Source organism: Amblyraja radiata, chromosome 15 (assembly GCF_010909765.2).
Source record: "Amblyraja radiata isolate CabotCenter1 chromosome 15, sAmbRad1.1.pri, whole genome shotgun sequence".
NCBI classification, from domain to species: domain Eukaryota; kingdom Metazoa; phylum Chordata; class Chondrichthyes; order Rajiformes; family Rajidae; genus Amblyraja; species Amblyraja radiata.
Window position 1 is genome coordinate 44,809,445 of NC_045970.1, and position 26,959 is coordinate 44,836,403.

At 46.2% G+C, this 26,959-nt stretch overlaps 1 protein-coding gene across 36 annotated transcripts in view; it reads left to right on the forward strand.

The window, feature by feature from the left end:
- Positions 1-26,959, forward strand: part of ank3 (ankyrin 3) — a 523,147-nt gene that overhangs the window by 344,952 nt on the left and 151,236 nt on the right. For 27 of the 36 annotated variants that reach the window (XM_033034307.1, XM_033034304.1, XM_033034328.1 and 24 more), the window contains exons 5-10: positions 8,617-8,715; positions 15,419-15,604; positions 17,433-17,456; positions 19,962-20,060; positions 22,343-22,441; positions 24,603-24,701. In XM_033034307.1, coding sequence (XP_032890198.1) covers positions 8,617-8,715; positions 15,419-15,604; positions 17,433-17,456; positions 19,962-20,060; positions 22,343-22,441; positions 24,603-24,701 — 606 coding nt within the window. The remainder of the gene's footprint in view (positions 1-8,616; positions 8,716-15,418; positions 15,605-17,432; positions 17,457-19,961; positions 20,061-22,342; positions 22,442-24,602; positions 24,702-26,959) is intronic. The other 9 variants (XM_033034301.1, XM_033034314.1, XM_033034321.1 and 6 more) reach the window with 1 other exon arrangement.

The following is a 26,959-nucleotide window of genomic DNA, read 5'->3' on the forward strand; positions in this document are numbered from 1 at the left end:
CGGAATATGAGGTGCTGTTCCTCCAATTTCCGGTGTTGCTCGCTCTGGCCATGGAGGAGACCCAGGACAGAGAGGTCAGATGGGGAATGGGAGGGGGAGGCTGAGCCACCGGGAGGTCAGGTTGGTTATTGCGGACCGAGCAATAATGTTTTAAATTCCGCCTTCCCTGTGGCTCCTTGTTCATCTATTATTATTGGAATGTTTTCAGTGTCTTCTGCCCTGAAGACCAATCCAAAATAATTATTTAGAATCTCTTTACATGTGATGAGCGTCTGACGGCACTGGGCCTGTATTCGCTGGAGTTTAGAAGAATGAGAGGGAACCTCATTGAAATAGTGAAAGGCTTGGATAGAGTGGATGTGGAGAGGATGTTTCCACTGGTGAGAGAGTCAATGACAAGAGGTCATAGCCTTAGAGTTAAAGGACGTTCTTTTAGGAAGGAAATGAGGAGGAATTTCTTTAGTCAGAGGGTGGTGAATCTGTGACATTCTTTGTCACAGAAGGCTGTGGAGGCAAAGTCAGTGGATATATTTGAGGCAGAGATAGGTAGATTATTGATTAATACGGATGTCAGAGGTTATGGGGAGAAGGCAGGAGAATGGGGTTAGGAGGGATAGATAGATCAGCCATGATTGAATAGCAGAGTATACTTGATGGGCCGAATGGCCTAATTCTACTCCTATCACTTTTGACTTTATGATCTTGTTATTTTTCTGCTTCCCGTTATTAATTCCACACTCATTCTCAAAGGGTCAACATTTACTTCAGCCACTCATTCCCTTCTACAATTTGTAACTGCAGAAGCTCTTATTGTCCATTGTCATGTTATTTGCCAGTTTCATTCTTTGCCTTCTCCCGCTTTTGTAATACTTTTATTCCTCCATTGCAGATTTCTTTAATAAATTGCCAATCCACAGGCCTGTCATGAGCCTTCATTATATTTTAATCTTTTACTTTCAATTTGATGCTATCTTTAACTTCCTTAGTTAATCATGGATGATGTACCCTTCTCGGCAAGCCTTTCTTCCTCATCAGAATATATCTTTGCTGAGATGTATTAAATATCTGCATTGGCTGTCACTATTGCCTTACAAAAGATAGGCACAAAGTGGGTCAGGCAGCATCTCTGAAGAAAAAGGGTGGGTGATGTTTCAGGTCTGAAGAAGGGTCCCGATCTGAAACGTCACCCATCCTTTTTCTCCAGAAATACTGCCTGACCCGCTGAGTTACTCCAGCACTTTGTAGGCCACTCAGGGTGGTACAATGGCCCAACGGTAGAGTTGCGGCCTTACAACGCCCAGGTTTGATCCTGGGTGCAATCGGTAAGGTGTTTGTACATTTTCACTGTGACCTGCGTGGGTTTTCTCCGGGATCTCCAGTTTTCTCCCACACTCCAAAGACGATCAGGATTGTAGGTTAATTGGCTTGATTTAATTGTAAATTGTCCCTATTGTATTGTATTGTATTGTATTGTATTCAAATTTATTGTCATTGTCTCAGTTAGAGACAACGAAATGAATTTCCCTTACAGGCAGTATCATAAAAATAAAAATAAATAAATAATAATAAATAATAAAACATATTAAAAATAAAATAGAATTTAAAAAAAAGCACAAACTGTGAAAGTCCACGACACAACATAACACAGTGGCACCAAGGTGAGGAAGGCACCATAGTCCAGCTTAGTGTGCGGCTAATGTGTGGGCCAATGGGCTTGTTTCCGCGCTGTATCTCTAAACGAAACTAATCTAAACTAAAATAAACATGCTTCCTGATCCGCTGAGTTATTCCAACACTTTGTGTCTATCTTTGGTATAAACCAGCATCTGCAGTTCTTTGTTTCTACTGTTGGCTTACAGTTTAATCTACTTTCCAGTCGACTTTGTATCCTTACAATTGCTTTTATTTACGCACAGGACCCTAGTTTCAGATTTAGTTTAGTTTAGAGATACAGCGCGGAAACAGGCCCTTTGGCCCACGGAGTCCGCGCCGACCAGCGATCCCCACACATTAACACTATCCTACACATGCTAGGATACACATACACCAAGTCAATTAACCTACATATTACCTGTACGTCTTTGGAGTGTGGGAGGAAATCGAAGATCTCAGAGAAAACCCACACAGTCACAGAGGGAACGTACAAACTCCGTACAGTCAAGGATCGAATCTGGGTCTCCGGTGCAGCAAGCGCTGTGAGGCAGCAACTCTACCGCTGAGCCAGCGTGGCTACCCTGCGTTTCTCATCCTCAAACTCAATTCGAAATTCAGCCCCACTACAGTCACTTTTTTGCAAAGGAAGCCTTGGCTGTGAGATCATGAATGATTCCTCTCTCATTACACAGTACATGACCTAAAACGACCTGCTTCCAGATTGGACCCTCAACATGTTGGTGTCAGAAACCATCCCGAATCCCCACTGTGATCTTGTCCTTAAGGCCACACTTGCCAAATTGATTTCTGTCTAATCTGTACGATAATTAAAATTACCCTTGATTACCGCAGAACCTTCCTTATAAGCCGCCAATTATTTTTTGATGTATGCTCTCACCAACACTACATAAAATCACAAGGGGAATAAATCACACAGACTTTTACCCAGGGTAGGGGAATCAAAAACTCGGGGACTTGTGTTTAAGGTGAGAGGGGCAAGATTTAATATAATAATAATAATGGATGGGATTTATATAGCGCCTTTCTAATACTCAAGGCGCTTTACATCGCATTATTCAATCACTCCTCAGTCACACTCGGTGGTGGTAAGCTACTTCTGTAGCCACAGCTGCCCTGGGGCAGACTGACGGAAGCGTGGCTGCCATTCTGCGCCTACGGCCCCTCCGACCACCACCAATCACTCACACACATTCACACACATTCACACACAGGCAAAGGTGGGTGAAGTGTCTTGCCCAAGGACACAACGACAGTATGCACTCCAAGCGGGATTCGAACCGGCTACCTTCCGGTCGCCAGCCGAACACTTAGCCCATTGTGCCATCTGTCGTCCCGATTATGACCTGAGGGGCAACTTTTTCACATGGAACGTGGCGGGTATATGGAACGAGCTGCCATAGGAAGTGGTTGAGGTGGACACTTTAACGCCATTTAAAAAATACGTGGGCAGGCACAATGGATAAGAAAGGTTTAGAGTTATGGCCCGAATGCGGGCAAAGGGGACCAGCTTAAATGGGGCATCATGGACAAGTTGGGCTGAAGGGCCTGTTTCTGTACTGTATAACTCTATGACTAACACTATAATTAGGGGAGGAATATAACCCACCCACCTGTGACTTCTTATCCTTACTTGGCGGCACGGTGGCGTAGCGGTAGAGCTACTGCCTTACAGCGCTAGTGACCCGGGTTCGATCGTGACTATGGGTGCTGTCTGTACGGAGTTTGTACGTTCTCCTCATGACCTGCGTGGGTTTTCTCCGGGATCTCCGGTTTCCTTCCACATCCCAAAGACGTCCAGGTTAGTAGGCTAATGGCTTAGGTAAAATTGTAAATTGTCCATTGCGTGTGTAGGATAGTGTTAAGGGCCTGTCCCACTTATGCGACTTTTTCGGCGATTGCCGGCGCCCGTCATAGGTCGGCAAACATTTTCAACATGTTGAAAATTCAGCGGCGACCAGAAAGACGCTATGACTCGTTGGGTGACTAGGAGACTACTCACGGCCATACAGGCGACACCCTGGCGACATCACGCGGGGTGATGCCTGTATGGTCGTGAGTAGTCGCCCAAAGAGTCGTACCTTCTTCTGGTCGCCGCTGAATTTTCAACATATTGAAATTTTTCAGCGACCTGTAACAACCTATGACTGGTGCCGGCAGTCGCCGGAAAAGTTGCGTAAGTGGGACAGGCCCTTTAGTGTTCGGGGACCGCTGTGAACTCGGTTGGCCGAGGGGCCTGTTTCTGCGCTGTATTTCTAAACTAAAACGAAACTTTTTTTTTATTGCCATCAAAATTAATTCTGCATCTTAAACGTCTGAGCCAGGATCACAATCAATATCTCACCCCTTAATTATCGGAGCCTCCTCCTCTTCTCCTCTTTCTTTTTGCCTATTCTTTCAAAATGTCAAATACCCCAAAATATCCAGTTCCCAGCCTTAGTCACCTCACAACCTTGTCTCTATAATAGCTGTCAAATCATACCCATTTATTTCTTAAGCTGCAGTCACTCATCTGCTAGTCACCAATGCTGCATGCAGATAAAGCAGCTTTGATTTTAACTTAACATTTTCCCTTACTCTGAATATTTGCTGGTGCACTCTTTCATTTACACACCTCCATTGTCAGAGTGAGGCCCAGCGCAAATTGGAGGAACAACACCTCATATTTCACTTGGGCAGCTTACACCCCCAGCGGTATGAACATTGACTTCTCTAACTTCAAATAACCTTTGCTTTCCCTCGCTCTCCATCCTTCGCCCTTCCCATTTCTCCGAACAGTCTGACTGTCCTCGATTACATCTTATCTCTATTTGCTTTGTTGTTACCTTCTCCCAGCTAACAATTATCTATTCTATACTCACCTTGATCTGCATCCCCTTTGTCGCGTTTTCACACCTTCCACTTCCTTATCTGTGTATCTCCCTCTCCCCTGACTGTCAGTCTGAAGAAGGGTCTCGACCTGAAACGTCACCCATTCCTTCTATTCAGAGGTGCTGCCTGTCTCGCTGAGTTACTCTGGCATTTTTTGTTTATCATTTATTTGCACACCGTGACTGCTCTTGACAGACTCTTAAGTATTGTTACCCCTGTACGCTGCACTTTTGTCTTTTACTCTTCTAAAATTAGTTTAGAAATGCAGCGCTATATGGAAACAAGCCCTCCGGCACACTGAGTCTGCGCCAACCAGCAAATCATATACATCGGCACTACACTACACACTAGGGACAATTTACAATGTTACTGAAGCCAACAACCTACAAATGTGTATGTCTTTGGAGGGTGGGAGGAAACCGGAGCACCCGGAGAAAACCCACGCGGTCACTGGGAGAACGTACAAACTTCATACCAACAACAGCCCCGTAGTCGGGATCGAACCTGGGTCTCTGGCGCTGTGAGGCAGAAGCTCTACCGCTTCCGTGCCTCTCTGAAACATATGAGAGCGATTGTGAAATATTGACTGGAAGATTAAAATATCAATTGACTTTTAAAAATTAAGGTCTTGGTCGGGTTAGATTTACGGCTCCTTTGGTGACCATTATATAAAATTATCTCCAAAGCCTACTCTACCCAGCGACCCAGTGATAAAAGCCATTTAAGGAACATAGAAGGCATGTCTAAACCTTGATCTTCAGATCGGTTTGCTGGTGTCTTACTAACTGCGCTGTTATGTGTCTTGAATGCCTAATGAGGAGCCTCCGCTTCACAAGATGGCCTCAAAGCAAATCAGGCGAGGAATGCATTTGATTGCCCAGCACATTCACAATCAGGCAGTTCACCTTCTATTAATGGAAGATTGGCTTTACATGAGAATGAAGAAAAATGAGTGGGCTGACTACCACGTCACAGTATGCAGAGGCTATATTAAGATTACAGTTTTGCCTTGAATCTAATGCCCTTCACATGGTGGAGGACACAAATGGGGGTGGTTAAGGAAGAATATTTAACTTTGAATACCAATGTAAATTATCTGGATATCAATAAAATCACTTGAAACCTAGAAACATAGAAAATAGGTGCAGGAGTAGGCCATTCGGCCCTTTGAGCCTGCACCGCCATTCAATATGATCATGTCTGATCATCCAAGTAGATACACTGAGGTTATTCAGTTATGTTAAAAGGACACTTGTACTGTTTTGCTGTTCCACAAATGGTTTTGTGATAATAAAGTTATCTTTAGCTATGTACCATTCGGAATCAAAAGGGGATATTTTACTCAGGTCAGGTCCCATATAGCACCCCAAAGTTGGTGCAGCACACAGGGAAAGTCACCATTAATTATTTTGCTCAATTCTATCCTTAATGGCACTTGTATCCTCCCTGATCTTTCTTTTAGTTTCTTTTGTCAGAGGGTGGTGAATCTGTGGAATTCATTGACAGACAGCTGTGGAGGCCAAGTCAATGGATATTTTAAGGCGGAGATTGCAAGATATTTGATTAGTAAGGTTGTTGGGGGTTTATGGGGTGAAGGCAGGAGAATGGGGTTGAGAGGGAAAGTGAGATCAGCCATAATTGAATGGCGGAGTCGACATGATGGGCCAAATGCCTCAGGTGGCGGCAGGTTCTCTGGATGCTTTCAAGAGAGAGTTAGACTAGGCTCTTAAAGATAGCGGAGTCAGAGGATATGGGGAGAAGGCAGGAACGGGTTACTGATTGGGGATGATCAGCCATGATCATATGGCTCGAAGGGCCAAATGGCCTACCCCTGCACCTATTGTCTATTGTCTATTGTCTATTGAATGGCCTCATTCTGCTCCTGGAACCTATGAATCTATCTTAACGCTCCCTGTGCCTAACGGTACACAATGAGTATTCATCTCTACAAATTGAGGGGAATAGATAGGGTGCATGTACAGTGCCCTTCACCCAGAGTGGCGGAATCAAGAGCCAGAGGACAAAGGTTTAAGGTGAGAGAGGAAAGATTTAATAGGAACCTGAGGGGCAACCTTTTACACAGAAAAGGGTGGCTATATCGAACAAGTCAGAGGAGGTAGTTGAGGCAGGTATTATAAAAACATTTCAAAGACATTTGGATAGGATTATGGATAGGTAAAGTTTAGAGGGATATGGGCCAAAGGTGGGACTGGCGTAGATAGAGCATCTTGGTCAGCATGGACATGTAAGGCCAAAGGGCCTATGACTATATTACACAGAAAGGAACTTCGGAGATTTTATTGATACAAGGAACTGCAGATGCTGGTTTACACTAAAAGACACAACGTGCTGGAATAACTCAGTGGGTTAGGCAGCATCCCTGGAGAACATGGATAGGTGACGTTTTGCATTGGGATCAGTCTGAGGAAGGGTCGCGGGCAGAAATGTCACCTATCCATGTTCTCCAGAGATGCTCCCTGATCCGCTGATTTACTCCAGCACTTTGTGCCAGAGCTTTTGCAATTAGGTTGCCTCTATGTTTGTATGTCCAAGCCTGGATTTTACCTGGCAGAGGAGTGGTTGGGAGTTAGGCAGGTTGCTGAATTAAAATTGGCCTCTTGCACTCTCTAAACCTGCTTCCTTCCCATGAAATCCTGCTTAAGACTCTGGGGGATCTTTGCTTTTTCCCCACTCATAGAGTCGTATAGAGCGAAAACAGGCCCTTCGGCCCAGCTTATCCACGCTGACCAACATGCCCCGTCTACACTAGTCCCACCTGCCTGTGTTTGGCCCATATTCCTCTAAACCTATTCTAACCTATCCTAAACCTAACCTATCCTATCCTTGTACCTGTCTAAATGTTTTTTTAAATGTTGTGATAGTACCTAACTCAACAACCTCCTCTGGCAGATCATTCCATATTCCTACTCTTTGTTGAAAAAAATTGCCCTTCTGGTTCCTATTAAATCTTCCCACCCTCACATTAAACCTATGTTCTCTGGTTCTTGATTCCCCTACTCTGGGTAAAATACTCTGTGCATTTACCAATCCGTTCCTCTCATGATCTTATACAACTCTATAAGATCACCCCTCATCCCTCCTGCGCTCCAAGGAATAAAGTGCTAGCCTGCTCAACCTCTTCCGATAACTCAGGCCCTCGAGTCCTGGTAACATCCTCGTAAATCTTCTCTGCGACTGTTCCAGCTTAACAACATCTTTCCTACAGCAGGTTGACCAAAATTGAACACAGTACTTTAAATCTACAGAGAGATTTAGGCCACTTGGAAGAGTGGGCTGAAAGGTGACAGATGGAATTTAATGTTGATAAGTGTGAGGTGCTACATCTTGGCAGGACAAATCAAAATAGGACGTACATGGTAAATGGTAGTGAGTTGAGGAATGCAGTTGAACAGAGGGATCTAGGAATAACTGTGCACAGTTCCCTGAAGGTGGAATCTCATGTAGATAGGGTGGTAAAGAAAGCTTTTGGTGTGCTGGCCTTTATAGAGGGATATGGGCCAAAGGTGGGACTGGCGTATCAGAGCATTGAGTATAGAAGTTGGGATGTAATGGTAAAATTGTACAAGGCAAGGTGGAGGCAGGTTCATTTTATCATTTAAAAATAAATTGGATAGGTATATGGACGGGAAAGGAATGGAGGGTTATGGTCTGAGTGCAGGTAGATGGGACTAGGGGAGAATAAGTGTTCGGCACGGACTAGAAGGGCCGAGTTGGCCTGTTTCCGTGCTGTAATTGTTATATGGTTATATGGTTATCTGGTTAAATGTGGCATCACCGATGTATTGTACAACTGCAACATGACCTCCTAACTTCTATACTCAATACTCTGACTAACGCTCCGGTTAAGATCTGGAATGTACAGAAATTGTTAATCGTGAGAAGAAGTGGAACAAAGACGTAGTGAAGAGGCCCTCTATGTGGAGAGAGGAAAGGGGTCACCACCCCTCGGTCCAATTTATCCCGAAACAAGCAGCAACCAGCATAAACATTTGTAAACTGGACCAAAATGCTACGTTTTTCCAACTATGACGATATGCTTTTTTTTTGTTGCAGAATGGCTTCACTCCTTTGTACATGGCCGCTCAGGAGAATCATCTGGAAGTTGTAAAGTTTCTCCTTGACAATGGAGCAAGTCAAAGCATTGCAACTGAGGTAACTTTAAAGCATCGTTCTTTGTGTATTCAGCATTGTGCACGGTTATCTTTTAAAAACAATAAGTGAGTGCAAACAGCTTCCACTTGGTGTTTGTGTTGGAGGACGCTGCGGGATTTTTCAATGTGATAAGTTTAAGATATTTGCTGCTCCTATCTACAGCCAGCGTAAACGTTGAGTTTCATTGAATAGAGGACTGTTTCGCTCATCGATGATCGCGGCACGAAGGTTATTATTTTGTGTTATCTCATAACTATTTGCCAATAGCGAGCAAATGTTAGTGCCACGTCGTTGGCCTCTGCAAGGTCCTTTACAGTGCATGTGTCGTGCAGCATGTCACAGCTCAGGAGATGTTCCATAGTCTGGAGGTCCCGTCCGCACTCGCAGACCGCCGCAGCTTCAGTAGATCCTGTCTGTTGAAGGCTGCGCCATAGCGGGAGCGTTCTCGCCGCGGTCCCTGTCACATTCTACAAGAATCGGCGAATCCTGCTACCCCACCACACACTTTTATAAATCAAAAATATTTATTCAAATATTAAAATAGTATTTACAACACAATTTGCATCACTAATCTGAGGAAGGACATTCTTGCCATGGAGGGAGTACAGAGAAGGTTCACCAGACTGATTCCTGGGATGTCAGGACTTTCATATGAAGAAAGACTGGATAGACTCGGCTTGTACTCGCTAGAATTTAGAAGATTGAGGGGGGATCTTATAGAAACTTACAAAATTCTTAAGGGGTTGGACGGGCTAGATGCAGGAAGATTGTTCCCGATGTCGGGGAAGTTCAGAACAAGGGGTCACAGTTTAAGGATAAAGGGGAAATCTTTTAGGACTGAGATGAGAAAAACATTTTTTACACAGAGAGTGGTGAATCTCTGGAATTCTCTGCCACAGAATGTAGTTGAGGCCAGTTCATTGGCTATATTTAAGAGGGAGTTAGATGTGGCCCTTGTGGCTAAAGGGATCAGGGGGTATGGAGAGAAAGCAGGTGCGGGATACTGAGTTGGATGATCAGCCATGATCATATTGAATGGCGGTGCAGGCTCGAAGGGCCGAATGGCCTACTCCTGCACCTATTTTCTATGTTTCTATAAAACAAACCAGAACCCACCACCATAGTACAAGACAAAACAAATATACAACTAAGCAACTATATGCCAATCCTTGTCCAGGATACATTCAACCCCGTGCGGTGCCCAACAGTCCCGGAAATCCCCCAGGATGTCCGTGGACAGCGTGTAGTCCCTTTCTAACCCCACCCGGGCGCACATGTAACCCCGGGAAAGGGGCAGGCAGCCGACTCGTGCAGAGCCCTCTTCCGCCTGGCGCCGAGACTCGCGGATGGCCAGCTTGGCCAGGCCCAGGAGCAACCCAACCAGGACATCTTCAGCCCTATCCTCTCCCCTACGCACAGGGTGTCCAAAGATGAGGATGGTGGGTGAAAAATGCAGCCAGAATGCAAGGAACAGCCCCTTTAGGTATTGAAAGAGTGGCTGCAGCCTCACGCACTCCATATACACGTGGTACAAAGACTCTGCCAGCCCGCAAAAGTGGCAGGCGGCTGGCGAGTCTGTGAACTGCGAGAGAAACATGTTGCAGGGAACTCCTTGGTGCAGAACGGCAAAGCCCGATGACAAAGGGAAAGATGCTGTCCATGAGTCTCGTGGATGCAGGCTTTCAAGCTGCTGTCCCTTCTGCTCGATGGGAGCAGGGAGAGGAAGGAATGAACGGGGTGGGACAAGTCTTTGTTGGCTGCTTTTCCAAACACTGCAAACATGGTAGGAGCACGTAACCTAGATGGCCACTCTGTTAGCGTGCTGCAACGCCCTAAGATTACAAAATCATGCGATGCATAGATCGGGTAGTCCTTGCCCAGAGTAAGGGAATCGAGAACCAGAGGACATAGGTTCAAGGTGAGGGGGGAAAGATTTAATAGGAACCCGAAAGGTAACTTTGTCACACAGAGGGTGGTGGGTGTACGCAACAAGCTGCCACGGGAGGTAGTTGAGGCAGGTAAGGTCCTAAGTGATAGGAGCAGAATTAGGCCATTCAGCCTATCAAGTCTACTCTGCCATTCATTCATGGCTGATCTACTGTATCTCCCCCTCCTAACCTCATTCTCCTGCCTTCTTCACATAACCCCTGACACCTGTACGAATCAAGAATCTATCTATCTCTGCTTTAAAAATATCCATTGACTTGCCATCCACAGCCTTCTGTGGCAAAGAATTCCACAAATTCACCACCCTAAAGAAATTCCTTCTTGTCTCCTTTCTAAAGGAACGTCCTTTAATTCTGAGGCTATGGCCTCTAGTCCTAGACTCTCCCACTAGTGGAAACATCCTCTCCACGTCCACTCTATCCAAGCTTTTCACTATTCGGTAAGTTTCAATGAGGTCCCCTCTCATTCTTCTGAACTCCAGCGTGTACAGGCCCAGTGCCGTCAAACACTCATCATAAGTTAACACACTCACTTCTGAGATCATTCTTGCAATCCTCCTCTGGGCAATCTCCAAGGCCAACATATCCTTCCTCAGATATAGTGCCCAAAATTGCTCACAATACTCCAATTACATCCATGTTTTTGTATTCTAGCCCTCTTGAAATAAATGCTTGCATTGTGTTTGCCTTCTTTGCTACTAATTCGACTTGCAGATTAACCTTTTGGGAATCCTGCACCAGCACTCCCAAGTACCTTTGCGCCTCTGATTTCTGGATTCTCTCCCCATTTGGTAAATAATCTGCGCCTTTTTTCCTACTACCAAAATGCATGACTCCACACTTTGCTGCACTATATTCCTTCTGCCACTTCTCTGCTCACTCTCCCAACCTGTCCTAGTCCTTCTGCAGATATCCTGCTTTTTCTACACTACCTGCCCTTCCACCTATTTCCGTATCATCCGCAAACTTGGCCACAAAGCCTTCAATCCCCTCGTCCAAATCATTAACATACAACGTGATGAGTAGCGGCCCCAGCAACGACCCCCGCTGAACTCCACTAGTCACTGGCAGCCAACCAGAAGAAAAACCCTTTATAAAGCTCGGAATCACATGCTTCTTTAATGCCTTGGCAGATTTTCCAATCCTATTCAGTGGATGAGCAATATTCACTATTATTTTTCCACTCCCTTCAACAACAATCTCAGGCTGTGAGATCTGATTTGAGGTGACTCTTTTGGCAAGCTGATTTTGAATGACCAGCCATATGGGATGGATTATTTAATTTAATTTAGTTTAGTTTATTATTGTCATGTGTGCCAAGATGCAGTGTCTGAAGAAGGGTCTCGACCTGAAACGTCACCCATTCCTTCTCTCCAGAGATGCTGCCTGTCCCACGGAGTTACTCCAGCAACTTTAGCCTCTAGCTTCGGTTTAAACCAGCATCTGCAGTTCCTTCCTACACATACAGTGAATAGTTTGTTCTGCATGCTGGCCAGACATTGTGAAGGAGTGCAACCTATCCCCTTCCAGAACAGCACGCAGAGAGAGTCCTCTTGTTCCTGTGCCATCGTACCACTTGCAAGCCTTTGAAAATTCCGATCTTGGCTGCAGGTGATGTAGAATGATAGATATTGAGTTTTTGAGGCAACGCTTCCTGTAGACCCCTTCGATGGTTGCTTTGAAGATACCCATGATAGATCAGGCAATGGCTCTACCACTTTCCGCAGCCTCCTTCGTTCTTGGGCCTTGGCGTTGTCGAACCAGGCTGTGATGCAAGTATAGTCAGTGTGCTCTCTGCCGTGCTCCTGTCGAAGCTCCACAGAGTATTTGGCGACGTGCTGAATCTCCTCAGTTTTCTGACTGAAGTCGAGGCAGCGATCAGCTTTCCTTAAGATCGCATCAATGCCCTGGCACCAGTTCAGATCTTCAGAGATACGCACAACTCGGAAGAATTTGTATTGACTCCCTCCACCCGCCATCCAGTCGATAAAGACTGGTTTATGGACCCTTGGGTTTCCCTTCCTGAAGTCAGCTCCCTGGTCTTGCTAACATCTGGAGCAAAATTGTTCATCAGGCACCATTTAATCAGATCACCAATCTCCCGCCTGTACACTGGCTCAACACTGCCCGTTCTTCACCCAACAACAGTGGCAACATCAGCGAATTTTAAGATGGCGTCGGAGCGGTGTCTGGCTGCACAGTCAAAGGTGGCTGATGGCGTGATCTTTGATTCCACCCTCTCCCTTGAGCCTCACATCCGCCATGTCATTAAAACCTCCTTCTTTCACCTCCGCAACATCGCCAAAATCAGACCCTCTCTCACACCTCCCGCTGCTGAAAGACTCATCCATGCCTTCATCTCCTCCTGACTCGACTACTGCAACTCACTTCTCCTTGGCATCAGCTCCACCTACATCAACCGACTCCAACTGGTCCAGAACACAGCCGCCCGACTCATCACCCACACCAAGTCCTGGCATCACATCACTCCAGTCCTCAAACAACTTCACTGGCTTCCCATCTCCCACCGGATCACATACAAAATCCTGGTCCTCACCTACAAAGCCCTCCACCATCTGGCCCCCCCATATCTCACTGCCCTCCTCTCCCCCTACCAACCCTCACGGTCCCTCAGATCCACATCAGCCGGTCTCCTCTCCATCCACAAATCCAACCTCTGCAGTTTTGGGGACAGAGCCTTCTCCAGGGCAGCTCCCAGGCTCTGGAACTCCCTCCCCCAACTGATCCGCCATTCCGTGTCCCTCACCATCTTCCAGTCCCGCCTCAAGACCCATCTCTTCACCTCTGCCTATCCTTAGCCCCACGTCCCCCTCCCTTTTCATCTGTGCTTGAACTGCCTCATATTGTGTTTTGAATTGAATTCTGTCTTTAATTTGTGTACTAGTCATGTCTCTACTATTTATTTCATTCCGCTTACATGTTTTTCCTCTGCTTGCTAAATTTTTGTAAGGTGTCCTTGAGACTCTTGAAAGGCGCCCATAAATAACATTTATTATTATTATTATTATATAACGTGAGGAGATACTTGGTCATTCGTTTTGGTCATAAGAACAGTAAAAAAGGCAAGGTACACAAAAATGCTGGAGAAACTCAGCGGGTGCAGCAGCATCTATGGAGCGGAGAAAATAGGCAACGTTTCGGTCTGAAACCCGGGAAGGGTTTCGGCCTGAAAAGTTCCCTATTTCCTTCGCTCCATAGATGCTGCTGCACCCGCTGAGTTTCTCCAGCATTTTTGTGTACCTTCGATTTTCCAGCATCTGCAGTTCCTTCTTAAACAGTAAAAAAGGCAATGTGTAGAAGGGAACTGCAAACGCTGGTTTACACCGAAGATAGACGCTAAAGTTGCTGGAGTAACTCAGCGGGACAGGCAGCATCTCTGGAGAGGAGGAACAAGTGACGAGTCACCTAGGGAGTAGACAAGTGTCGGCACGTTTCTGGCACCGGCAAAGATTCAAGATTCATGATTCAAGAGAGTTTATTGTCATCTGTCCCAGATAGGACAATGAAATTCTTGCTTTGTTTCAGCACATCAGAATATTGTAGGCATAAGTTATACAGAACTGATCAGTGTGTCCATATACCATTATACAAATATATACACACATAAATAAACAGATAAAGTGCAATGGGCTATTTAACGATCAGAGTTTTGTTTGAGTTGAGTTTGATGGCTGTGGGGAAGTAGCTATTCCTGAACCTAGATGTTGCAGATTTCAGGCTCCTGTACCTTCTACCTGAAGGCAGCGGGGAGATGAGTGAGTGGCCAGGATGGTGTGGGTCCTTGATGATGCTGTCAGCCTTTTTAAGACAGCGACCGTGATAGATCCCCTTGTTGGTAGGGAAGGTCAGAGCCGATGATGGACTGGGCAGTGTTTACAACTTTTTGCAGCCTTTTCCGCTCCAGGGCGCTCAAGTTGCCGAACCAAGCCACGATGCAACCGGTCAGCATGCTCTCTACTGTGCACCTGTAGAAGTTTGAGAGAGTCCTCCTTGACATACCGACTCTCCGTAAACTTCTCAGGAACTAGAGGCGCTGAATATAAGATATAAAAGTTCACCGAAAAGTTCTGCTTACATTGCATAGGATTGGTGGTAGAGTAAGGATGATGAATTGCTGTAAGTTTACAGACTTTAATGAGATCACCTTTGGAATACTGAGTATAGTTTATGTCTGTCGTCAAAGAAGAATGTGGTGGTCCTAACCCCTAGATAGATGCCCATTGTTCTGCTGATGAAGTGGTGCTGATAAATGACAGCTCGCACGGATTTGTGCCAAAGTACATCCATCTCTTGTCCCATCTCGTCCATGCTTAGTTAGTTTGGTTTAGTTTAGAGATACAGCGCCTAAACAGGCCCTTTGGCCCATCGAGCCCGCACCAACCAGCGATCCCCGCACATTAACACTATACTAGGGACAATTTGTGCATTTATACCAAGCCAATTAGCCCACAAATGTACGTTCTCCCCGTGACCTGTGTGGGGCTTTCTCCGAGATCTTCGGTTTCCTCCCACACTCCAAAGACGTACAGGTGCGCCGGTGAATCGGCTTGTTGCAGATTTCAGGCACCTGTACCTTTTACCTGAAGGCAACTGAGAGATGAGTGTGTGGCCAGGATGGTGTGGGTCCTTGATGATGCTGTCAGCCTTTTTAAGGCAACGACTGCGACAGGTCCCCTCGATGTTACAAATATAAATTGTCGCCTCATAATCGCTGCTGTTTCTCTTTCCCCGAGCAGGACGGCTTCACGCCACTGGCTGTTGCTCTTCAGCAAGGCCACGACCAGGTGGTCTCGCTGCTGCTGGAGAATGACACGAAGGGGAAGGTCCGCCTGCCGGCCCTGCACATCGCCGCCCGCAAGGATGACACGAAAGCCGCGGCGCTGCTCCTGCAGAATGACCACAATGCCGACGTGGAGTCCAAGGTAGGTCTCGCTGGCATCTTGCGGGTTTCTCCATAGTTCCTTGCCTGCTCCCGAGATGGTGGCCAGGTCCCTAGATGGTGGCTTGCTTCGTGACCGATAGCCTGCTCCCTAGCTTGTGGGCTGCTTCCGAGATGGTGGCCTGATCTCTAGATGGTGGCCTGATCGCAAGATGGTGGCCTGATCTCTAGATGGTGGCCTGACCTCTAGATGGTGACCTGATCTCAAGATGGTGGCCTGATCTCTAGATGATGGCCTGATCTCTAGATGATGGCCTGATCTCAGGATGGTGACCTGATCTCAAGATGGAGGTCTGATCTCTGGATGGTGACCTGATCTCAAGATGGAGGCCTGATCTCAAGATGGTGGCCAAATCTCAAGATGGTGGCCTGATCTCTAGATGGTGGCCTGATCTCTAGATGGTGGCCTGCTCTCTAGATGATGGCATGCTCTCCCAAGCAGTTGGTCTGCTCCCTAGCCCTAGGCTGCTCCCTCAACCCCGATCCTTCTCCATCACCCGCGTCCTGCTCCCTCTCCTATGTCCTGTCCCCTCCCACATGGCCTGCTCCCTAGCCTGTAGTCTGCTCCTTGTCCCATGCTCTGCTCCCTTGCCCATGGCCTTCCCTTTAACTCTGCTGCCTGCTCCCTACCTCATGCTCTGCCCTTTGAGACATGGTACCCTCACTGCAATGTTATCCACTGATGGTGCAGGTTCAGAGAAAGCAAACCATGACCCAAGAACTGTAGCGAGCGTTCTCTTTTTCCTTTTGCCATGTAACCCCCTCCCCATGTAGTTTTAGTTTTTAGTGTTTAGTTTAGAGATACAGCGCGGAAACAGGCCCTTCGGCCCACCGAGTCCGCACCGACCAGCGATCCCCGCACATTAACACTATCCCACACGCACTGGGGGACAATTTACACTTACACCAAGCCAATTAACCTACAAACCTGTACGTCTTCGGAGTGTGGGAGGAACCTGAAGATCTCTGAGAAAACCCACACAGGTCACGGGGAGAATGTACAAACTCCGTACAGACAGCATCCTTAGTCGGGATCGAACCCGGATCTCTGGAGCTACAAGCGCTGTAAGGCAGCAACCCCTCAACTGCCCCACCATGTAGGTTTGTCAACTCTCTTATCGTGTCTTCTGGGACCAAAGATTAATCTCCAGCGCACGGCCACAAATGGGTTGGTGGTAGGTGGGGAGGGGATGGATGAGAGAGCGAGAGAGAGAGAGAGAGGGGGGGGGGGGGGGGTTGATGAGTGGAGGGATGGGCAGAAAGGGGAGTCAGGAATGATCCTGTTGGGAGCAGAGCACGCTGATTGTTTGTCCATTTGGCTTGGGAAAGGGGGATACTCGGATGCTGAACATATCGCAAATGACGGGAGCGCGCAGACGAGGTGTTTGCGGGTTGGAATACGGGGTCCAACCAGGCCTCACAGCCTCACCCCGAATTTTAGTTTTCTTTTTAAAAAGGAATTCGAGTCAAACGGCCAGATTGACAAGGGTGTCTGTGATGGTGTCTCTCTTCCTAAGTTGTGTGCAAATGTTTAAATACAAATGAGCCAAGTTTTCCGGACGAAGTGTACAAGGAGCCTTTTCCTCTTTCCTCTTCGGTTCTCCCCCCCCCCCCCCCCCCCCCCCAACCTCCCCTCGTTTTGTTTTCTTCCCTCCTTTCTCTGCCGCCACCCTCTTGACTTCCCATTTGGCTTTGGACCATTGCTTTCTCCTCATCCGTTCATCGCAGGGCGTGTGTGCTCTTGTCACCCATTGGCTAACTAACCCTTCATTTTTCTTTCCTTCTCTCCACTGCCCAATGTGCTATCGTAGATGATGGTGAATAGAACTACAGAGGTATAACATGTTATATGCCAAGCAAACTCATAATCTTTGTGCTGCTGCTGCTGCTGCTGCTGCTTCTGCTTCGTCTCTTATTTCCGGCTATGCGTTTAAATTTATTTTTTTAACTATATATATATTTTTGATACACCGTAGCATGCCTCAATCTGGAGAAATCGATCAAATTGCAGGGCTTTCTGCAGTTACGTATGGGAGCCGTAGGGACCGTCTATTCGTCCTCCTTATGCTCCGCCATTTTGGGAGCTGGCAAGCGATGGTTAACTTTCAGTTCCTGGTTTATTTTGATCGGATCCCAAGTTCAATTGCACTGGGAAGGAGCCGCTCGGCCCCTTGCCGGAGTTGCGATGGGATGTAGGTGCTGGGAACTGCAGACAGCCCTGATCAGACGTGCATCTGGGACAGACTTCTGGGACTGCTGCATGACACTTACCCTGCGAGTGTCAGCCGAGATGGGGCTTCCAGAGCCTCAGCAAAGATAGATATGCCTCTCTTCAACACAGTCCCCCCCCCCCTCCCACCTCCCCCCCTCCTCACTTCACTGAAAGCATGGCTATCACGATTGCTGAATGTCTTTGCAAATGCATCTGGTTCCTCCAGCACTCTGGCAGCACAGGGTCCGGATTCTAGCTGCATGCTCGTAAACATTCAGCCGCGAGGGCCTTATTTAATCCCCAAGTGATGGACCTCAGCATTGGTTTGCTAAAGGCACCAGGTTTCGACAATGGCATTGTTTCTGGGAAAGGGATGCCTGTTTTATTCATCGGAACTCGTCACAGCGGCGAGCACTGAATTGTTTGACCCAGCATGGTTACGTACGCACAGGTCACTTGGATCTTCTTGGACCTGACACGGTGACAGATGCAGCTGAGATTTACTCGGGGATAATTTTGATTTTAATTCCATTGTCTATAATGCCTCTCTCCCCATTTTAATTTCAGTTGATCATATGACTCTGGCATCCTTCTTTTACGAAAATGGACACTTACAATTCACTTAATGATGACAATTTTGTTATAACACTCTGGCACCTTACACATGCAAACACGTGCCTGTGCAAGATTAGCAAATACAATGAATCCGAGATCTTTATGAAACTCCATCTGTGTAAACGATGGGACATGCCGGATATCAGCCCAATTCCATTGTAGAATTCCAGTGTATGGAATATAAATGCAATACTTTATGACTTGGTCTGCAGAAAGAATTTTCAATCATTGTTTTTATTTTGATGCAAAATGTCCAAAGTCCACAGAGAAAGTATGTGTGTGTGTGTCTCATCATTCCTGTTCCTGTTCTATGTCCCAGTCAGCTGTAATTCCCAGGTCCGATTACCTACACTGACAATGTCTCCATTTTTTTAAATGCTCTTCTGTTGCCATATCCCTAAGGGCCTGTCCCACTTATGCAATTTTTTCGCCGATTTGCCGGCGCCCGTCATAGTCGCAGCAGGTCACCGAAAATGTTCAAAATGTTGAAAATCCAGCAGCGACCAGAAAAAGGTACGACTCTTTGAGCGACTACTCACGACCATACAGGCGACATGTCGTGGGGTGATGCCTGTTTGGTGGGACAGGCCCGTAACATAATTTTGTCCCTGTATATCTGTCCAAGCTACTCTAGGTTACCACTGAATTTAATACCTCTGCCATTGACAATCATGCTTTCAGTTGCCAAGTCCTGGAACTCCTCCAAAAATTGCCCTTTAAGATTGGCCTTAATACTAACCTCGACCGCTAATGCTTTCACCTCTCTACCTAATATCTGCTTACACGCCTTGCTGTCGAATTTTGCTCAGTAATATTCTGGTGTGGTCCTCTGAAAGTTTGACTTTGTTAGCAATGTTATACAAATCCGAGTTAGTCTTGTTTTTTTGCTTGTGTAACCTGTTTTTAAACTATGAGTGTGCACATGAGAGAGAATGGGAAATACTGAAACAATAAGTCATACCCAGTTCCAACATACTCAGCTTCATTCAGACTCAGTCAGCGCCTGCAAGTCGATAGAGAGAGAGGATTGCTGCAGGCAGGCAAAATCGGCAGTAACCAAGACTGTGCAGGATTGAAACTTCCATCTCATTCATGTCGTGCAACCTTCACCTCTCCAGATGTTGCCAGAGTTCATGCATCGTGTAAATGCCTTCCGTGAGGTTGGGAAGTCTGTGAGACTTTGGCTTAGAACGCTGTTGCCAAAGGTGTCAGGGTCCCACCCAAATGTGAGTGAACTCCAGGTTCACACTTGTACACGCTACATCTCAGCAGAGACCACCAACCAACTGAACCTAAGCAAAGTGCAACTTTGGACAGAAAAGGAGAGGAATCAAACGGTGCGGATGTGGCATTGAAGATTCTCCCCCCCCCCCCCCCCCTCCCCCACCTCTCTCTCTGGGGTCAAGAGCAGGGTCTCAGCTAACCAGTAACAGCTGACGAATCTTTGGAGAATGAGTGCCTTTGCAGAACACAAGAAACAAAAATTAATGCTTAATCCTCCTCTTTCTTTCAGAGTGGCTTTACCCCGCTGCATATAGCTGCTCATTACGGGAATATAAACGTAGCGACTTTGTTGCTGAATCGAGGTGCCGCTGTAGATTTCACAGCCAGGGTAAGGTCAACGATTGTAATTCAACTTCTTCCACTTTTGATCACTATGCACTTCTCCCACCCTTCCCAAACGTGAAAATGGTGTTTTTATTAAATTACATCTAGTGACTTGTGGCATCAACGGCATTTGCTTTGAATTGCCATCACAAATTGCCATTTTATTTAATTTATGGTAATAAAACCATAACTTCAAGGTGACTGATCCACAAATACTTGTATTGAAAATAACCCTAGAATCGCGAGAAAGGTTCAGACCTTTTCCTCTTGCAACTGATCTCACAAGAACTGAACAGGAATTCCAGATACAGCAATTAGTACTGTTAACTCTAGTGTGGTGCCACAGTTGCATTCCTAAAAAACCTTGCATTATAAAAAGCGATTATGTCAATGGGGAAAAAGCAGGTTGGGGGCTGGACAGTTTCAGACTTGCAATAACGAAGTTGTTTTTCTTAGAGTCAGAGAGTTATACTGCATGGAAACAGGCCATTCGGCCCAACGTGCCCACACCGACCAACATGTCCCATCTACACTAGTCCCACCTGCCTGCGTTTGGTCCATATCCCTCTAAACCTGTCCTATCCATGTACATATCTAACTGTTTCTTTAATGTTGCAATTGGCGCTGCCTCTGGCAGCTCATTCCATCCACAAGTGATGAACTCTTTATATTATGCGGGCTAAATTGTTATAACAATAGGATTCTGAGGGGTATCCTTTTCCACACAATAATAAAGATCTTTTTAATAGCTCTAAGTATATTTTTGTTTCTGCAAGCTAAAAATACCAAAGTCTGTGTGTTATATTGTATAGTAGAGTATCATTGCACAGGTACCAATAGAAGTGAACGCTTGTCAATTTCAATGACCTCCCACAGTGAAATGTGCAGCTGCGTTCTTAAGAGACAATGGAGTCTGATTACTGCGGGGAGGTTACAAGGAAGTAGTTTTATTTCCATGGACTTTTGTTTCTCAAGATAGCCTTTCTCCTGATCGCATTATATCTAATTAACGTTATAGCGGAAATACCTGAAGTAGGAAAAATTAAAGACGAACTTGACAAATATTGTGTCAAAATGTAAACAAGTATGTTATAGGAAGGTGTCTTATTCAGAAACAAACAAGATAGATTTACGTCAATTAACAGTGTTGTGTTAGAAATTTGAGGCATGCCATGTGATAAAGGTAGCATTTGAGACATGCCATATAACCATATACCCATATAACAATTACAGCACGGAAACAGGCCATCTCGGCCCTTCTACTCCATGCCGAACACCTACTCTCACCCAGTCCCATCTACCTGCACTCAGACCATAACCCTCCATTCCTTTCCCGTCCATATACCTATCCAATTTATTTTTAAATGATAAAATTGAACCTGCCTCCACCACTTCCACTGGAAGCTTATTCCACACAGCTACCACTCTCTGAGTAAAGAAGTTCCCCCTCATGTTACCCATAAACATTTGTCCCATAATTCTCAAATCATGTCCTCTTGTTTGAATCTTCCCTACTCTCAATGGAAAAAGCTCATCCACGTCAACTCTGTCTATCCCTCTCATAATTTTAAAGACCTCTATCAAGTCCCCCCTTAACCTTCTGCGCTCCAAAGAATAAAGACCTATCTTGTTCAACCTTTCTCTGTAACTTAGGTGCTGAAACCCAGGCAACATTCTAGTAAATCTCCTCTGTACTCTCTCTATTTTGTTGACATCTTTCCTATAATTTGGTGAAAAGGATACCCCTCAGATTTCTATTTTTATAACAAATTAACCATGTGGTTAAGGAAGCATGATCAAGAGTTAATATCTACATTAGTATTTAACAGTGATAGAAATATATTTTATTAAAAAATTATTCACAAAATGCAGACATCACATATTGGGCCAATATTTCTTTCTCGTGCCGGTTTACCTCCAAATAGTTTAATTAGCCCATTGGAGTTCAGCTAAGTGTCAACCATTTTGCTGTGAGCTTGGTTGTTTTAGGGGAAGGTAGAAGGCATCATAGTTAGGAAGACCAGGTAGGAATGGTGTGTCTCCTTTACCGGGAGGCCATTAATGAAGCAGATGGAATGAGAAACTGTACACTTGAGTTCATTTTTAAAGGCCGATGTGAAAATAAACTGCTTTGTAGATTCATTAAAAAGCTTTTGAATTCTAAAGAGACCAAACACTGATCACGTTTCGTGATGGGAAATGGTTAGAGAAGGGTGCGTTTTTTGTTGGCTGCCGTTGCATGATGTGTACAGGTCCGGGTCATTGAATATTGGTTACCTCCCCCAGAATGACATCACTCCGCTGCACGTGGCTTCCAAGAGAGGGAACGCCAACATGGTCAAGTTGCTCCTGGACCGAGGATCTCAAATAGAAGCCAAAACCAGGGTAAGCTGGCAGCTCAATAAAGGCCATGTGGGTCATGCACATTGAACAGGTTACAAAAGCAAGTCAGCTGTGAGTACACAAAATACTTATTAAATGTTGTATCTATTTTCTTGGTATATCATCCTCACTGGCAGTTTAGTTTAGTTTAGTTTAGTTTAGTGATACAGCGCGGAAACAGGCCCTACGGCCCATCGAGTCCGCACCGACCAGCGATCCCCGCACATTAACACTATACTACACACACACTAGGGATAATTGACTCTTATATCAAGCCAATTAACCTACAAACAGGGACGTCATTGGATTGTAGGAGGAAACTGGAGCAAAGGTAAATACCCACGCAGATCACGGGAAGAACGTATAAACTCCGTATAGACAGCGCCTGTGGTCAGGATCGAACCCGGATCTCTGGTGCTGCGAGGCACTAACTCTACCGCTGCGCCACTGTAATTAATGTCTTTGAGTAACTCTCGTGTCTGCCTTTACAGCAAGCACTTTGTGAAAGACCCATTTCAGAAATGGCGGACCTGTAATGTGATAGTGGAGCAGATTGTAAGCAAACCCTATACATTGACAAACCAAAGTTCCTTTAATACCCCCTGCACATCAGGATCGATGAACACAGTAAAACACGTGTTTGCTTGTTGAATGTCCATTTCTTGTGGGATTCATCGGAATAAGAACCTTGGAACAAACAAAGTAGAATTTGGCTCCCTATCCTGAATAGCTTCAGGCACTTTAGCCCCGATGTATTCAGTTGTGACTTTGCACAATTGAGATTGACGTTTTAATGCATTAAACAGGAAGCACTGCACTGCTTGAGGTACCATCTCGCTTGCGTGACTCAACCTCTAATCATCACTTATAATGTAATATGATTTCCGAAAAATATTGTATGAGGAATTGCAATGTTTGGAGAATCGCTCGACATCAGTAAACAATTCATACTGTCACAGTTACAGTTTAGCTTATTATCACATGTACCGAGGTGAAAAGCTTAAAGGGCCTGTCCCACTTGGCCGTCATTTGGGCGCTATTTACGCGACCTCCAAAAATGTGGTCGTCGTTTTATGATGCACAGGTAGCATGTGGGTAGCGCAGGACGGGCGCATGGAGAGGCGTGGAGGAGTGCGGAGTTGCGCGCGGTATCACGCGGCGCTCCAGGATTTTGTGCTGCACGAAATCCTTGTGCGCCACCTGCGTGACGTATCACGTACGCACGCTGATGCATTGGCGCCGCACGCTGACGTCCCGACGTCTCACGTGTATTGCGTGGTGTTGCATGGTTACGTCACCGTGCGTAACAATGTGTCGCCGTGCGCTGCACGGTATTCTAATGACGTCACGCGCACCAGACGGTATGATGACGCGTGATTTGCGCGCGACGTCTCGCATAACGACGCGTCAACCTATTTTACATATGGCACATAAATGAGGCACAGATGACGACCTAGTGGGACAGGCCCTTTTGTTGCCTGCTATCCAGTCAGCGGAAAGACAATACATGATTACAACAGCGGAAATTGGAGGAACAGCACCTCATATTCCGTCTGGGGTCCTTGCGCCCCTATGGCATCAACATTGAATTCCCCCAATTTGGCTAGCCTGTGCTGTCCCCTCCCCTTCCTTCACCCTCTAGCTGTCTCCTCCCTCCCTCCCATCCGCCCGCCCTCGGGCTCCTCCTCTTCCCCTTTTTCCTTCTTTCTTTCCCCACCCCCCATCAGTCTGAAGAAGGGTTTCGGCCCGAAACGTCGCCTATTTCCTTCGCTCCATAGATGCTGCTGCACCCGCTGAGTTCCTCCAGCAATTTTGTGTACCTTCGATATTCCAGCATCTGCAGTTCCCTTTTGAACACATGATTACAATTGATCTATTCACAGTGTATACATACATGATAAGGGAATAAGGTTTGGTGCAAGGTAAAGCCAGCAAAGTCCAATCAAGAATAGCCCAAGGGTCATCAGTGAGGTAGCAGTTTAGGACTGCTCTCTGGTTGTATTAGGATGACTCAGTTGCCTGATAACATCTGTGAGGAAACTGTCCCTGAATCTGGAGGTGTGTGTCTTCACACTACTGTTGAAGAGTGGTAATTGGCGTAAAGTGGGAGTGATGGTGTAAGCTGTTATAGACTCTGGCAATAATGCTCTGATTCCTTTGCTAGGATGGCTTGACACCTCTCCACTGTGCAGCACGGAGTGGACATGAGCAGGTGGTGGAAATGTTGCTCGATCGAGGAGCTCCAATCCTTTCCAAGACAAAAGTAGGTCATTCTGCAGTTGAACTGAAATTGTTTTATTTGCTTTAAGGCATGCCTTAAAGCACATGTTTTTGTCCACGTGCCGTTGGGTGAAAACATTGGCAAAATTGCTGAGGTCAACAAGGGAAATCCAGAAACATTCCTATTGCAGGGTTGGGATAGTCATAGAGCAAGGCCCTTTGGCCCAACTTTCCCACACCGACCAACCTGTCCCATGCCTTAAAGCAAATGGGACCCACCTGCCTGTGTTTAGCCCATACCATTCTAAACCAGCTCTATCCATGTACCTGTTTAAATGTTTCTTATTTACAAGGAACAGCTCAATAGATAAACAACAATTGACCCAGATGCTGCGATTCTTATAACTTTGCAGGTACAAGCTAAATGTTGTTTAGTGAACCAACAATTGGAATGTTGATCTATGAACGTTTCTCTAATTCAAAGAATAGTAGTTTGATTTGGAAAATGGGCCAATTCTCAGTATGAAATGAAAATACTTGGTGGTATCTCATATGCTTATTGATTGTTGTCATTCCAACCTATGCCATCAGTTGATGGCACTATGGGGCACTGCAATCAACTACAGGAAATAGAGTGATTGGCTCATTCTGCGTGGAAACAGGCCCAAATTGCCCACACCGACCAACATGTCCCATCTATACTATTCCCACCTGCCAGGGTTTGGCCCATTTCCCTCTAAACCTGTCCTATCCATGTAATTGCTTGTGATAGTCCCTGCCTCAACTACCTCCTCAGGTAACTCGTTCCAGACCCCCACCACACTTCGCGTGAAAAAGTTACCCCTATAAAATCTTTCCCACGTCACTTTAAACCCATGTCCTCTGGTTCTTGATTTCCCCCACCCTGGGCAAGAGAGTCTGTGCATCTACCTGATCTATTCCTCTCATGATTTTGTACACCTCTATAAGATCGCCCCTCATCCCCCTGCGCTCCGGGAAACAGAGACTCAGCCTACTCGACCTCTGCCTACAGCTCAGACTGTGGAGTCCTGGCAACATCCTTGTAAGTCCTCTCCCAACCCTTTTTCAACGTAACAACATCTTTCCGACAACACGGAGCCCAGAACTGATAATGATAAGAAAACTCCGAGAGATCCTCCCTCCTCTTGATGTTACGGCACAACCCGCGAGCCTGTCCCCCTGAGCAGGTTGACTCACGGTGACTCACACAGTGGAATAATAACCTGCTGCCACTCTCATCAATACTCGGACTAGCAAATGGGAGTAGCAACAGTTGCTGCAAATCCCAGCAAAAAGCCACCGCCACCAGGAGGGCGAGAGTGAGCGAGTCAACTAGACAATGGAAGGGACATGGGACAAATTTTATTTATTTAGCGAATGCAAAGTCCTTTAGCCAAGCAGTTGCCTCTTGAACAAGCACACCGTGCGGTTGGGCTGCTGCCCCATTTGTGAAGGCTGGCCAAGCAGGGGCCTTGTCCAGTCCTGAATAGCAAAGAAGATCAAAGCCATTGATGGTGTAACGGCCCGCTTCCTCTGTGCCCAACGTGAGTCTCTTGGAGACAGATGACGTCGATGGAGTGTTGGTGGGCGAGGACTTCGATGAGGTGTCACTTGGCTGCAGAGAGGCCTTCAACATTCAGTTGTAGTATTCGGAGAGCAGGTGCAACTGCCAGGTGCTCTTGAGGCTGGTCGTTGTTGCTGCTTTCGGCTTTGGGATAATGACTAGGATTCTTTTGACTTGGCTCTCAGGCGTCGTCTTGTAGAATTTAGTCTGCTGGGAGGATCATTGGCTTCCCCAGGCGAGCCTGGGTACTGACGGGGGGCGCGACGAGAACGCTGATCCATTGCCCCCAAATGACATGGGACAAATGAATGAAAGACATGCATAAAGCAACGATGAGCAAGGAACGGTGGAGCCCACAATGGTCCATTGTTGGCTGTGGGGTAGGTGATAATGAGTTATACAGAGAGTGAAATTCAACAGGGCGACAGTGAAACTACTACGACGACAAGAGGGGAGGGGGGGGCATCCAATTGAGTTTCACTGTCTGTGTAACTCGTTATCACCTACCCCACAGCCAACAATGGACTCCATCTTTCCTCGATTATCAATGTGTTTGGCATATCTTTCATTCATTTGTTCCAGGTACCGCCTATACACCTCGTTTCCCTTTCCCCTGGCACTCAGTCTGAAGAAAGGTCTCGACCCGAAACGTCACCTATACCTTTTCTCCAGAGATGCTGCCTGACCTGACAGGTTACTCCAGCATTTTGTGTCTA